Here is a 14,799-nt window from a genome sequence, read left to right as displayed (position 1 = left end):
TAGCACCAAAAATATATTGCAACAAACGGGTATTGATGGAAATAAAAAGTATGTGTCGTGTATGCTGTACCTGCTTCTTGTCATTTTCAGGGACGTGGCTGAAGAACTCACATGCCTGCCAGAACAAAATATTCTCCTCACTGAACTCCTTCTTCAGGAATTCCTACAGCAACAAACATGTGGATGAAAACAACACTTAACTGTACGTACAAGCCAGGTCAGGATGGTTTCAATAACATGAATAGGTTTCATCAAGCAAGAACAGTTCAATGTCGTACAAAAGTACACATATGTCAAATAGCGGCAAGTTCGTCTGGAGTCTATTTTTGCCGCATAGTATACAATCCATATTATTGTATCACTTATAACTAAATATCGAACTCCTAAAATCTCTTCAAGGACCGAAAAAGGTGAAATCAGTGCGCAAAAGGACAACTTTTGAGGGTATAACCCAAGTCCAAAACCAGGAGTTGCCCATAGAATGGTGGCAAAGGACAACTTTTGTCAAAATGAAACTCCTCAAGTCACTTCAGTCCCTTGGCACCAAGATACACCCAGAAGAAATGCAGTTATTGCTCAGTACTGAGCACAAAATTCGTGAATAATTGACTTTTTCAATAGTTCCAAAAACAATCTACAAATACCGTAATTTCTCATGTGCAGTACAATACACGTTTTTTCCCCCCAAAAATGTGTCAAAAGTCGACAGAGTGTATTATAAATTAAACTGTTTTATATAATATAAAGGGGATGTGAAAAAGGTGTATTCCAATGAGGATGTCTTATTGTAGGGGGGATTTATATTTTTATACTGTCTTGAGAGAATTGCTGAATGATTTTAAGCAATGACAATAAACATTTAGATATAATCCAGTAAATTTCCACTGCTCACCGGAGCATCATGACGTCCTCGCCATATCATATCATATTTGTTGCGCTCGTGTCCGTTTGACAGCATCGGATTAGCGTCTTAGTTTACTAGATGGCAGATGTATTTCTCTTATCGCCACTATCCAAAGTTGAAAAATGTTGAGTAAAAGAAGAAGTTTTGGAGAAGAAAATGCAGAAACCAACCGGAACACATCAATCGGCCCTTAATTCTGTAGGGGAATTTTGTCAACCCGCCACCATAGCACTTTCATTCCAATATGATATGTAATGTGTAATGTTACAAATGTATATATAATACGGTAAATTTTCACTGCTCACCCAAGAATCATAACATCCTCACGGTTGCCGATATTTTATCATATCTATCTGCATGGATTTAGGGGTCAGTGAGGGACGTGTTAAAAAAAACGTTTCAACACCGCACTTGGCAATTCAAATGAAGCCCTCGACTTTCCCATTCATTGTGTATGCGCTGAGGGGGCAGCAACACGGTTTCTAGTGTCGCAGCAATGTAGAGGCCGGCTGACGCTCCACGGTACCAATTTGAATAGAAAATGAGAACGGTGTCGCGGTGACATCAGAAAGCACTGAAGGGTTGGCAGAGTCATTTCCGTGTGCTTTTTTGGCATACTTGTACTGGGGAAAATGGACGAAGTGCTAATAAATGTAGTGTCTTTGTGTCTCGAGTTTTGGGATACAAGAGCAAATACATACCGCGACGTATATAAGAAACCACAGCGATGGACGGAGTTTATTTTGCCAAAAAGAAAGATAGATCTTACTGAAGTTGCCGAGGTACGGTCTACTTCTCCAGTGGGAAAACTTTCAGTTTTACTTCCCGGCAGGGTGTTACATTAGCACATCCAAATTTGGGCTCGCTGCACCAGGGCACCGTGGTGGTTGCTACTGTTTCACGCGGTCCTTTCACGTTAGAGCAAGTGTGGTTTAAAACGGCCTTTACGTCGGTGCAACGGTGCTCGCTGTCTACTTTTTTCCTGTCTACAACATGCATTATCTGGTAAATTGCTATGTACTTTCCACCGCAAAGCACCTTGGCTCGCTGTTCTGCACCCAGCATCACCACACTTGCACCGCAACAACGGCCGGCGGACTAAACACCAACCGTCAACCAACGACTTAATTCATCCAATGTTGTAGACTCCGAAGGGAAACAAGCACCACAACGACAACACCACTCTTCCCCTCGTGAGCCATCTCTACATGTTGACTCCTTTATACTTGGACAAGCTCGACATGGCACCTAGTTGCAGTCTACCCGGTAAGACTATACTATTTTCAGCAACACTATTAAATTGTTATACTTACCATATGATTGAGCATTGATTTGAGTCGATCCCCAATCATTCTTTGTTCTTTTCTAATATGAAAACACGAGTAGAAATGGTGAGGAGAGGACATGAATGTTTGATAAAAAAAAAATAATAATAATCAGAACTAAGTCAGCGCACGCACAGAGCAGAATATTTCTTTGCAAAAAACTAATAAGGTACAGATATTACTGGTGCATAGTACATATAAATTGAAGGGTTTTCCTGTTTTGGGGGGTAAATTCTGGGGGTGCGTATTATACCCGAGTGTATTTTGCGCGAGAAATTACAGTAGGCAAATTTGCAAATGACGAACTGCGAATATGCGGGGGTTCACTGTTATTGATTGATAGGTGTGTCACAAATGTATTATACCACCTTTCACTTTCTGAGAGTGTTGCAGGCCACAGGTGAACTGTACTTTCTTGCACTATCTTCGGTGCAATTAGCAACAGTAAGTTTCTCGAAAGACAACATCCATGGAACACTCATCTGGCAAAATCAAGACGATCAAGCCGCCATGTCCCTGCAAATGAACTGTGGAGAAGAGCAGCTATAATATGTTACCGAAAAGTAGCGGACTCCCACGGGGTCCTGTAGCAGCCTCTCGAAGCACACGGCCCAGCTGGCCACTCTCCTCTCGGTGTGGCGCCGGTGGCTCTGCACACTGGGGAGGCTGGCATTACTGTTCAGACTGTTGTCACTGCTGCAGCCCTGCAGCTCCACACTGTTCAGTTCTACACAAACGCACATAACAATTAGATTCCCATTATTAATGATGTGAATGGTCCCTTTTATTTTGTTGTTGTTTCTGTAATGGTAAATACACCCTTATGGAGCCGCTCTTTAACAAAAATGATATTTTCAATGATAAACTATAATTGTTATCGATGACTTTTCAAATTTTCTGTTTGATAAAAAGAAGTTAGACAAAGATTTACGTCTTAGCCTTATTAATATGTACTTCATTTTATCTTGAGATGAAAATAATAATACTGTACTCATTCTGGTATTAATATTGTAATTTAACACAATAATTATGATTGTTGCTGCAACTTTCAGTGGTGTAAACTGCACTTCATCATACTGAGAGGTGTTGCTAGTAAATACATAATGAACATGAGACAAGCCCCTTCACTGTCCATTTTCAAAACACACCTTAAAACTCATTTACAGTCGGTCGGGAAAGTTTTCAGACCCCCTTAAATTTTTCACTCTTGGTTATATTGCAGCCATTTGTTAAAATAATTTAAGTTCATTTTTTTTCCTCATTAAATGTACACACAGCACCCCAGCAGGTGTGAAAAACTTGTTGCATCGTTCCCAAAAAGACTCATGGCTCTCCAAAGGGTGCTTCCACTAAATACTGAGCAAAGGGTCTGAATACTTATGGCTGTGTGATATTTCAGTTTTTCTTTTTTAATAAATCTGCAAAGATTTCAACAATTCCATTTTTTTCTGTCAATATGGGGTGCTGTGTGTACATTAATGTGGAAAAAATGAACTAAAATGATTTTAGCAAATGACTGCAATGTAAAAAAGAGTGAAAGATTTAAGGGGGTCTGAATACTTTGCATACCCACTGTATATTCCTTGGCGTTCAACACAGCATGAGACTTGGGCCCTCATTTGTTTGCACTGTTTTAAACTTTATTACTGTTTTATTGTTTTTAAATTATGTTATGTTAAATTTTCTTATGTTTTACATTTGTTTTTGTTTTTATTTATGTACAGCACTTTGTTTCAGCTGTGCTTGTTTTTAAAATACTCTTCAAATATAACTGAGTTGATTAATACTGTATTGGTTGTTATTTTATTTAGCTCCATAAGAGGGACAAGATATTAGAAATTTATGAAAAACCTTACAATACACTATTAGGAATCAATGGCAAACAGAGGTATCCGCATGTGTTCACTTGACGTCAGTGAAGGACTGTCAACATCGTCTTGTTTTCACAATCCCTTAATAAGCCCCAAAAATAACTTACACACTACAGATCCTGTTGTGCACTCTATACACTGAACACTATTCAGGTACAAATAGTTGTGCAATTGTTCCAAGAATATTGGTTTGTATCCCAAATGTTAGAGCATATGTACTTACACAACAAGATCAGGAGACAAAAGAAAAGAAAAGGAAAAAAGTCTGGATGAATTGAATATGGCCTGTGCACCCAAAAATAAAAAAAAACAAGCGGCACTTGTGGGAATCACTAGTCAGGTGGCCAAGATGATGAAAAGCTACTGAATGTAGATTCAAATCTGGCCCAAAACAGAGCCCGCATGATTTCAGTGTGATTTCTGCTACTACGTATGTTAACTTTTTCGGTCACAGTTTTCACACCACTGTATTTACTACATTGTAAATCTGTTCATTCATAACTGTATCAGTCAATTCACAAGAACACTTAATAATATTTTTTGAAAAATACTAGGACACATTAAATCCTTAAGGTGTTACGGAATCATCCCACATTTTGATATGCTCCATTCTGACAACTATTGGCTAATTGATGGCTATACACCAAGCCACAATACAAAAATGCTGCCTTTATAAAGGTAATAAAGTTCTGATTTGATCGACACTGTCAGGGATGTATTATTCTTATTACGCTCTAATTTGCTGTTTCTAATATTTTGGGTACCTTATTAAGTCAATAAATGATATAAGTTAGAGAGAAATAGCAAATAACTTAATACCGTAGACATCGTATGACAGGAAAAGTAAATGCTAAAAATTAACTGACAGTTTCCAAGCCAAACTGACTTTGGATTATACCATGAGAAATGTTGTTATGACTGTCACATTAATTTATTTATTTTATTTTGTTTGTATTTAACAAATGGACCAATTTAGAGTGTCTCTCAAAAAACAGTAAAATGAGAACAAGACAACGAAATGTATATGTACAGTGGACACCCGCTAGGAGGGACCGGGCCGGACCGTGAATAGCGAAAATCCGCGGATAACTGACGTACATTATAAATGCATTGGGAAAAAAATATTAAATTTAAAAAATAGGGGGAAAAAGTTTAATTAAAAAAATGAAAAAACAAAAATCCATGAATAGGTGAATCCACAGGTGCATACCGAGTATGCGGGCGTTCACTGTACTATTAATGTTCAATATCATCATACTCAAGTTACCCAGGTGTTGAGCATTGTCAGAGTGCTGTGACAACTCATTCAAGGAACGATTCTTTCAGTACTGACTCACTCACAACTGTGGACTTTTTTTGTTGCACAATAAGTTAGGTGGAAAACCTTTAATCACCATAACCACTGACAGCAACATCTTTTTAACAACACACCCAGACACAATTGTTCCACCAAACCGGTTTAAGCTCATTTCACCCCCACTCCACACAAAACTATTCTGTAATAATTAACCGAAGTTTTTTGCAGTGTTACAACCTTGGAATACAGTATACAGAAAAGGTTATGTTTTTGGCTTGCATTTAAGTAAACATCTGTTCGTGTGCTGCTTTGAACACTGAAAAAACATTTCCTGATCTGGTCATAACTCATGAAGGTGAGTTGAGTTGTATTTAGATAAATTGGTATTTGACTTCACCATGGATGAATTGTTTAACTTCAGATTATTGACAAAAATCTATATATTAATAAATATAGTATTATATAAGGCGGCACGGTGGGCGACTGACAAATTTCAACCTTAAGAAAAGATTTTACAGAGATACTGCATAAATGGATTCAAAAGTGAATTATCTTTGTCAAACCATAAAAAAAAAATGGATATCCATTTAACAAATACAAATTAACTTTAGGGCAGCAGGGTGACCGACTGGTTAGCACATCTGCCTCACAGTGCTGAGGACCTGGGTTCAAATCTAGCCTCGCCTGTGTGGAGTAAGCATGTTCTCCCCGTACCTGTGTGGGTTTCCTCCCATATCCCAAAAACATGCATGGTAGGTTAATTGGAAAGTCTAAATTGCCCGTTGGTCTCAATGTATACAGTATTTGTTTCTATGTGCCCTGGGATTGGGACCAGTTCAGGGTGTAACCCGCCTCTCGCCCGAAGATAGCTGGGATAGGCTCCAGCACGCCTGCAACCCTAGTGAGCAAAATGGGTACGGTAAATGGATGGATGAATGAAATTCACTTTAACTTAAAATTGGACCATGGTATGACTACCTCTGGGCTACAAATACCAAATTCTGTTCAGATCATCTAAGTTTTTTTTCCATTTTTATCCAGAGCAAAGATTTTGTAAAGGCAGTTTCGAAAGTGTTTTATGAGAATTAATGTGTGCATTTTCACTGAAAATGTATAGGAACATAATTGGAAAAATACTTTCTGATCATAAAACTGTATACAGGAAATTGCACACAAACAAACTAACTAACAAACACGGATCGCTGGCAAGCGTAATAATCACACACTATATTAACTCTATGCTCATCTTTAGCAGGTGCCAGCTGTCTCCTCACCTGGGTAGAGCTGGTAGCAACCAGTGTGGTGCCATCGGTATCGAATCCTAAGCGGTAGCCAAGCCCCTCCATCCATACTCACGCTAACAGGGCCTCTCACAGGGTAACACTGCACTAAGTGTAACACACACACACTGTAACACCATCACATGGAGCACAAGGTAGAAAAGAATGGAAGGAGGAATAGACATAGTCAGGCTAACAACCCGAGAGACTCAAGACACTTAGGTCTCAACACGCGCGCGGCCACATGCATGTATAATTGCACGCGTCCAACAATAATCTGCTCAGTGGGTAAGTGATACATGCCTTCACATGTCTTGAGCTGATAAATAATTCAGAGCGGAGGGAGGAGGGTAGGGAAGGAAAAACAACAGGACGCGCACACATGCACGCATATGCGCACGTGCATGCACGCACACACACACGCACGCACACACTGCAGTATTCATGAGGTAGTTAAGAGACAGACACCGGTGTGACTTAAGGAGGCCTCCAGGTACGCACATGCACACACACTCTCAGACAGCTAGAATATCGATACATATATCAACCTAATTTTATATTGACCTCTCTCACACATCAAATTAAGGCAAACATTAACAATACAAATGAGCTACAAAAAAAAGGTAGAAACAATCAAGCAATATAGCCCTTAAGACCCTGACATTTAATATTTGAACTGTGGTTTTAACTATGATTGGCTGCCTATGATATTTGTAGTACTGCATTTGAAGCTGACATAACGCTATACAGAATATTACTACAGGCTATAAATCACTGGTGCATTTACTCAGGAACAACAAAAAGCGGTATTTATGGGAAGCATCTCTGCTTATTTCAAGAAATATATACTGTTGTGGTAGAGACTAGGACCATGACTCTCACCCATTAGGCAGGGAGGTGGGGAAACTGTTTTGGCGCTCATGAGAGTTTTGGCGCGATGTCTTTCAGTTGTTTGTTGGCAGTCAGGGAATAAAGATGTTTTGACCCAAGTACGTGCATCCTTCTATCTTGCCACATTGGTGACCCCGACGTGATGTTCCCATCAGCAGATGAAGAGGTGTCTTCCTCGGCCATGGGGTCACCCCAACTCTCGTAACGTGCCGCTACCGGAGTTTTGGCAAAGTGACCCGGTTTCGTGGTTTCAGCATGTCGAAGCGCTGTTCCACCTAAGAGGAATCACTGCAAAGTATTACATGGCGTTACGGCCCTCGACCAACATACAACGCATTGCGCTATGCAGTTGTTGCACGCACCTCCAAGTAATGGAAAATATGACGCACTCATGTGACTTCTGCTCAGAAGGTACAGTCTCTCTGACTCTGAGAGGGCGGATAGGCTCCTTTCCCTGTCCAGGTTGGGTGATGGCACAGCAGTTGAACTTATGGACAATATGCTGTCGCTTTTGGGCTCGGATGAAGGCGGTTGCATTTTTCTACGCCAATCATCGCCTCCAGTGCACGCAGTTTTGGCTAACTCCGCTTGCCCGGCTAACGCCGATTACCGGGGATTGGCCGAGGAAGCCGATAGAGTACTCCTTGGTACGAGGCAGTTTGCCGTGCAGAGTGTGATGGCGGATCCTCCACAGGCGGTTTCAGGGGATGTGGAGCAGACGGTGGTTACTGATGTGGCCACAAAGAAGTGACGCAAGAGGAACCTGTGTTTCTTCCACCAGCGGTTCGGCGCCAAGGCTCGGCGGTGTGTTACTCCTGCACCTATGATGCTCCGGGAAACTCCAAGACTGCCGTTCAGTAGCAGCTGTGGGTGCCGGCGAAGTAAGCGAGCTGCTCTTCATCTCAGACTCATTGTCTAAGAGGCGTTTCCTGGTGGACAGCGGGTCTCAAGTCAGCTTGCTTCCCTCCACGGACGCGGACAAGGCGGCTGTTGGCTGCAGACTTTGGCTGAACGCAGCTAACGGCTCGCCCATCACAGAATTCGGCTCCAGGTTGGTGACAGTGTGCTTCCAAGGACGCAATTTCCAGTGGGACTTTGTTATCGCCTCCATCACTCTCCCCATTATCGCCGCAGATTTTTTTGTGTGCTAATGGATTATTTGTTGATGTTGCTAACCGGCGTTTGATTGATTGCTACTTTTACGTGTGAAGCTGAACTTGGGCCTTTAACACACGCTAATTATTTATCATCAGGTGACGTTTTACAGTGTTTGCTTGTAGTTTCCGTCGCTAACGGCTCCCACCTTTTCCACCGCCGGTACGAAGCACAGGGTGGAGCATTTCATTCTCACTGTAGGCCCACCAGTTTTTGTCCGTGCGTGATGTCTCGATGCAGCCAAATTGGCCATTGATAAGGAGGAGTTCGCTACTAATGACCGCTAATGACCCTCCCGACTTTACTCCTCAGAGGGTCCAGGCATTTCAACAGGCTAAGTTTGCCCTCACAAACGCTGCCCTCTTGGCCCACCCGGTCTCCACGGCGCCAGTAGCTTTGACTACCGACGCGTCCAACATTGCTGTAGGAGCGGTAGTTGAAAAACAGGTGGGGAATGTATGGCAGCCCGTTGCGTTTTTCAGCCGTAAGATGTGGGTTAACGAATGCAAGTATAATATTTTCGACCGAGAAATGCTGGCACTATATCTTGCGACACGCCATTCTCACTTCCTACTGGAAAGACGCCATTTCACTGCTTATGTGGTTCATAAGTCACTTACTTTGCCATGTCAAAAATTACAGACCCGTGGTCGGCCCACCAGCAGCGCCATTTGCGACAGACATTCAGCATGTGGCCGGTAAGTGTAACCCGGTGGCTGACTGCTTATCGCGCGCATTTGTGTGTCCGATGCAACTTGTGATAGATTTTTCCAGGATGGCAGACGACCAGCCCAATGACCTTGATATCCACACTCTCAAGGCGGCAGGTACAGCTCTTAAAATTGAGGAGGTGGTGATGCTAGAAGGCGGTTCCACTCTTCTTTGCGACGTGTCTACTGGCCGCCCCCGTCCTGTGGTTCCAGTAAAGTGGCACCGCCGAGTTTGTGACGCTTTTACACTATCTCTCACACAGCATGCAAGCTGCGTTGCATGCTGCGCTTTGTGATGGTAACTGGGTCATGCTTGGCTTGTGCTCGGCTCCGAAGGAGGATCTTGGTGCTGCTACCATGGAGTTGGTGCTCGTTTAAATACTACATGTTCTTGGTGAATTTTTCCCAAAGAGTTCCCCATTGCAGTCTTTTTCTTTTTCGCCGAGAGGGCCCTTGGCTTCAGCCCCCATTCCCCATTGTTTTCCCCGGTTGTTCGTCCTGTCTGAGCTTATGTCGGCTCGTTTTGTTTTTGTGTGCCATGAATAAAGACGTTTTGACCCAAGTAGGTGCATCCTTCTATCCTGCCACACTGTACAATATATGACTATGGAATGAATCAACTCCAGTCGTTACAATTTGACAAGACGGTGGACGGAACAAGTAAGTGGAACTGAAACAGCCAGCAGTGGGTGTGCGCATAATTACAATTAAGCCAACTATTACAGTGTGAAGGTTGATTTTCAGCTATTTTATCTGTATTATTGGTGACTGTATGTGTCTAACAATGTTGAGAGTTCATAGCATGAGCAGACAAAAAAACTAACCTGTTCACTCGTTCGTCTTGCTAGATCAAAATTAAAACTGTTAGAAGTAGACCCCTCATTGAACGAGTTGGCCATGGACGTATATGGTTTGCCAGATGCAAGCAGGATTCCTATTTACTTTATTAACTTTGCTTGGGTCTGTTGCAGTAATAACATATTTGTGTATTATCCCACTATGCCAGGGAAACAGATGAAACAAATGAAAGACGGCACATATAGCATTGTTTTTTTAGTACAGTAGTGGTAGCAAAACGGTACAGGAGAGTGATGGACAGGGGGGAGAAGGTAATATGACAGTTTCCCCAGAGAGAGAGACCAAGACCCCTGTTCACCTAGTTTATATCCTACAGTATATTAGGTATTAGTGTGCTTCTACCTCTATGAAAAATTCCAAATTTTCTTAATATAAAAAAATTAGACCAAGATAAAGCATGCCAAAGCCTTTTTCACCATTAACGTGACCTATAACCTCAACAACTGAATTACAAAAAAAAATCTTTTTGAGAGGGGAAGTAAAGATAACCAATTAATTATTCATTTTGGTCCCTTTTTTCCCAACAGAAAACCTGGCATTTGAACAGGGGTGCCTGTAGACCTTTTATATTTAGTGTATATGTTGTCATGGTTGATGACAGACTGAGCAATCTCAGAGTTTTATCTGTACAGTCAAAATGAGCAAAGTCCCTGGACTTAGATGACTTTGTGAATCTCTTTTCTACCAACCACAGCAATCGAAGAATACAGCTGTCGTAATATACTGTGACCTTCGGCTTTTCCCTGTCAGGGGTCGCCACAGGAAGTGAGTCGTATGATTTGCAATAGGTGATTAGATATATGTTGCAGGGGTTCAATATATTATAATTTCAACATGCAGAATGTCTTTGTTATGAGGCATTAATGACTAAAAGGCTGTTTTGAAGTTTGAGTGTGTCCCTGATGTTTCAATAGAAAATAAACACATTGTGTTGCTGAGCTAAATATGTGGTCCAAATAGTAATACAGAAGGTTGAGAGTCTTGAACTCTACTTAGTAAACTTGATACCGTAATTGTAAGTGATTGACACACTGATTGTGCATTGGATAATTTCACTACTGCCTAAATTTTAAACAATGTAGAGTTATAGTGTACAGGTATAGCCGCCTGAATTATTCCCTAATTTTATCATTGCCTATTTTATACACATTAAGCGTTAAAAGTAACCATGGTCTCACCCCGGCCACCCAAGTGAATATTATCTGGCTTTGTCCCTGGTATATCCTCCCTCCTTGACAAGTGCGCAACCAAAAACCAATATGTCTGCTGCATCCCTTTTGTCTCATTTCTCACCTCCAACTTCTCTTTTTATCTCCCATCTGCTGTGGCAGTGAGGTGTCAAAGCATTTGCATGCTCCTCAATCAATGCCTTTTGTTTATCTAGCCACATGTTGAGCAACATCAGTGGCTCAGACTATCCATTTAAACACATGCTGATTAACCACACCTTGAGAAATCTCAGTGACAAATTAGTAGAGATGGTTAGTTTTAGCTTTACTGTTCACTTTTACTGTTAATGGACGTGGTCTAGTGTTGAATAAAATGATTTGGCCTCATGCTACATGACTCATAACGAAGACTTGCAAACAAATACCCTCAGTGTGTGTTAAGCATGTTGTTAAACTAATTCAACATATTCAAACAGCAATAGCTCACAGAGGCTGAGCAGGTCAAACTGCTACACTGTTTGCTGTTCATATGAATTTTGTGTGAGAGCGTCCAGATTTCTGCGGCATTAAAATTGAAATGCCCATGGCCACAACCCCAGTACCATGGTACTTCTCATTTAGAGGAACACCAATAGAACAAGAGAAGCCAGCCAACTAGATACTGGGCAAGAGTGTGTCAATTACCATTAAATGGTAGAGAACAAATCAAATCATGAGAACACAACAATAATGACAATCATTTTTGATAGGAAAAACAGCAACTCACCTCCGTCGGAGACTGCAGTAGACTGTAAAAAAAGACAGAGAGACATGGATTAGGATCACTCCTCATCACAGAGAAGATGATACACACTCAAACACATACAGTGATGTGAAGGCCAACAGGCATTCGGCCTGAACACACACACTCGTGACGGCATGAAGGTATGCTTTCCACAGGATCTGACACAGACACACACGTCATGATCGACTCGGGTCCTCAGTGGGTAGAATCATCTGTGAACTGGATGTGCCTGCTCTGCAAGAACACCTCCCTAGACGGGTGGTGCTTACTCTGTCTGTGAGTGTTCAGACTATGGTACTTCACAGTGAAGCATGAATTAATGCATACCACACCAAGATAACCATAACTACAAAAGAAAAAGAAAATAAACTCTAAACCTAATTCCAGTCACAGAAACAGACATAGAAACCCATAGAAAACACATTTAAACTAAAATCTCCGGGCAGCCACAATATTAGGTACACCAGCACAATCTAATGAGATCCAGAGCTATGAAAAGTTATACCTTTACCTAAAGAAATAAAATTGAGTTGAGAAAGATAACTGTGCTCAGTATCGATCTTCAGTGTTAGAATGATATTATTGGGGTTGCTGTACAGAAATTCCTGAACTGACCTTTTATTTTATTTACGAAAGAGGTAAAAATACTACAAAATGCTGTAAAAGATACGGCATTTTACACCACTGCGCCCTACAAATCACAATAAAATGTGGCTTGTCCTCATTACGATTGCAGGTGAGCTGAAGTCTGTCCCAGTTCACTTTGCGTGAGAGGCAGCTACACCCTGGACTGCTCGCCAGTCAATCACAGGGCACATAGACAAACAACAATTCACACTCACAATCACAGCTCTGGCCAACTTACAGTGTTAAATGAACCTACCATGAGGCACGTTTTGGGAATGTGGGAGGAAGCCAGTGTGCACTGGGAGAACACGCAAAGACCACACAGGAAGGCCTGAGTGGGGATTCAAACCCAGAACCTCTCGACTGTGAGGCAAATGTGCTAAGCTCAATGACATTGTGCTGTCAAAATAACATTTTGTTATTTGTAACTGCAGTTTTTTTTATATGCCTCTCACAGTGGATCTCATTATATCCACATTTTGTTTCTCTACTACGTTAAAGCAGAAACACACAACCTTTTACCCGAGATGAGATGAGTTGTCAAGTCACAACATGCCAAAAAGAAGAAAAAGAATGACGAACAGCCCGAAATGAAAGAGACAGGCACATCATTTTGCCAATGTGATATTTTAAGAAAGAAATGAAATATATGTGAGAATACCTCATTCATTTTTACTAAATAGAAGGGTGTCCTGTCGAGCATGCATAATAAATGTTGCTATGTGGTACTATATTTTCACCCTCATTCTGCAGGCGATGCATCACATATCATTGCACTCTGGATAAATGTTCAGCTCGTAAACCCTCCAAATTGACTACAGAGCCCTGAAATGTAAGACCTCCCACCTAGTATCGTGTGCAATTGTTTTTGTGTTTTCATTGTAAATCAGGTTTCTCTGTGGTGTAAAATTTAGGACAGAAATTATTATAGTGAAATAAAATCCACCAGGGAAAGTATCACGTAACAAGATCAGAAACTGGTATTTTAAATAAGGCCCCGGTAGATTGTTTGTTTGGTTAAAATAGCAGAAAAGAACTCGACACAATGTAATATGTATGTTCAAATTAGAACTCACAGTTTTAATTTTAATCTCTGTAGTGGTAATGGACACAGTCGCAATGTGTTGATTTTCACTTCCATTTAAAACAATCACAAGGTAGGTGCCAAGAAGGATTGACTACTGTGAGGGGAATGTCTTCTGCGTGAGGATGAAAAAGAAACACATTTTCCATATAGTCATGAGGTGTAACGGACACTTACAGTAAGCCTCTGTAGCGCTATTGGGGAGTGGCTACTTTCTACATCATCCTAGTGATTGTGGCTGGACAAAATTGAACTGAATCTTCCTTGACCTCAGTTAGTCACAGAAAACTGTTAACTGGGGCTGCCTCTTGGGTTCATCACTGGCCTGTTTCACAGGCCTCCTGACAAGTTCTGGTGCAGTAGTTCTGACACAAAGCAAAAAAAGCAAGGGGAAAAAAAAGAGAGATAGTAGCGTCTGAACCATTTCCCTTGACTACTCATGAAAAGAATAGTTGCGGTTACTTGCCTCTAATGATTTACATGAATTAAGCTTGCCATCTATTGATTTATGGTAACCTGAGTATATGGGAAAGGCCTAGAGGAAAATAACTGAATTCCTCCTGAAAAAGTAAGGTGTTAGGTAAAAACAGTAACACCCGACACTGAAAAAAAGGCCCTAGTTTGTATGACAACAGAACACTGGGAAATCCAAGTTCTACAGCAATCAGGTAACCTACGTGCAAAGGGCTCACATTTTCCACCAAGATCAAAATCCTTGCTGCCATATTGTTTTTCTCAGATATGAATGTGTTGAATCAAACCAGGGTGGGCTAAACCCCCACCCCCCACCCCCGCACTCCCCTTAGATTCACATCAATCTACTGTAGTTTAGCCTGATCAATAC

The 14,799-nt window shown here is 41.3% G+C and overlaps 1 protein-coding gene across 2 annotated transcripts in view; it reads right to left on the bottom strand.

The window, feature by feature from the left end:
- The window catches only part of rgs12b (regulator of G protein signaling 12b), a 56,425-nt gene that overhangs the window by 9,380 nt on the left and 32,246 nt on the right, over window positions 1-14,799 (bottom strand). For both annotated transcript variants that reach the window (XM_061769652.1, XM_061769653.1), the window contains exons 6-8: window positions 12,227-12,248; window positions 2,787-2,956; window positions 71-163 (exon numbers count right to left, since the gene is read on the bottom strand). In XM_061769652.1, the coding sequence (XP_061625636.1) occupies window positions 71-163; window positions 2,787-2,956; window positions 12,227-12,248 (285 nt within the window). The remainder of the gene's footprint in view (window positions 1-70; window positions 164-2,786; window positions 2,957-12,226; window positions 12,249-14,799) is intronic.

The sequence above is a fragment of the Phyllopteryx taeniolatus genome, chromosome 4, assembly GCF_024500385.1.
Source record: "Phyllopteryx taeniolatus isolate TA_2022b chromosome 4, UOR_Ptae_1.2, whole genome shotgun sequence".
NCBI classification, from domain to species: domain Eukaryota; kingdom Metazoa; phylum Chordata; class Actinopteri; order Syngnathiformes; family Syngnathidae; genus Phyllopteryx; species Phyllopteryx taeniolatus.
The sequence above is the reverse complement of the archived record's forward strand: the minus strand, read 5'-3'. Positions and strand labels throughout refer to the sequence as shown.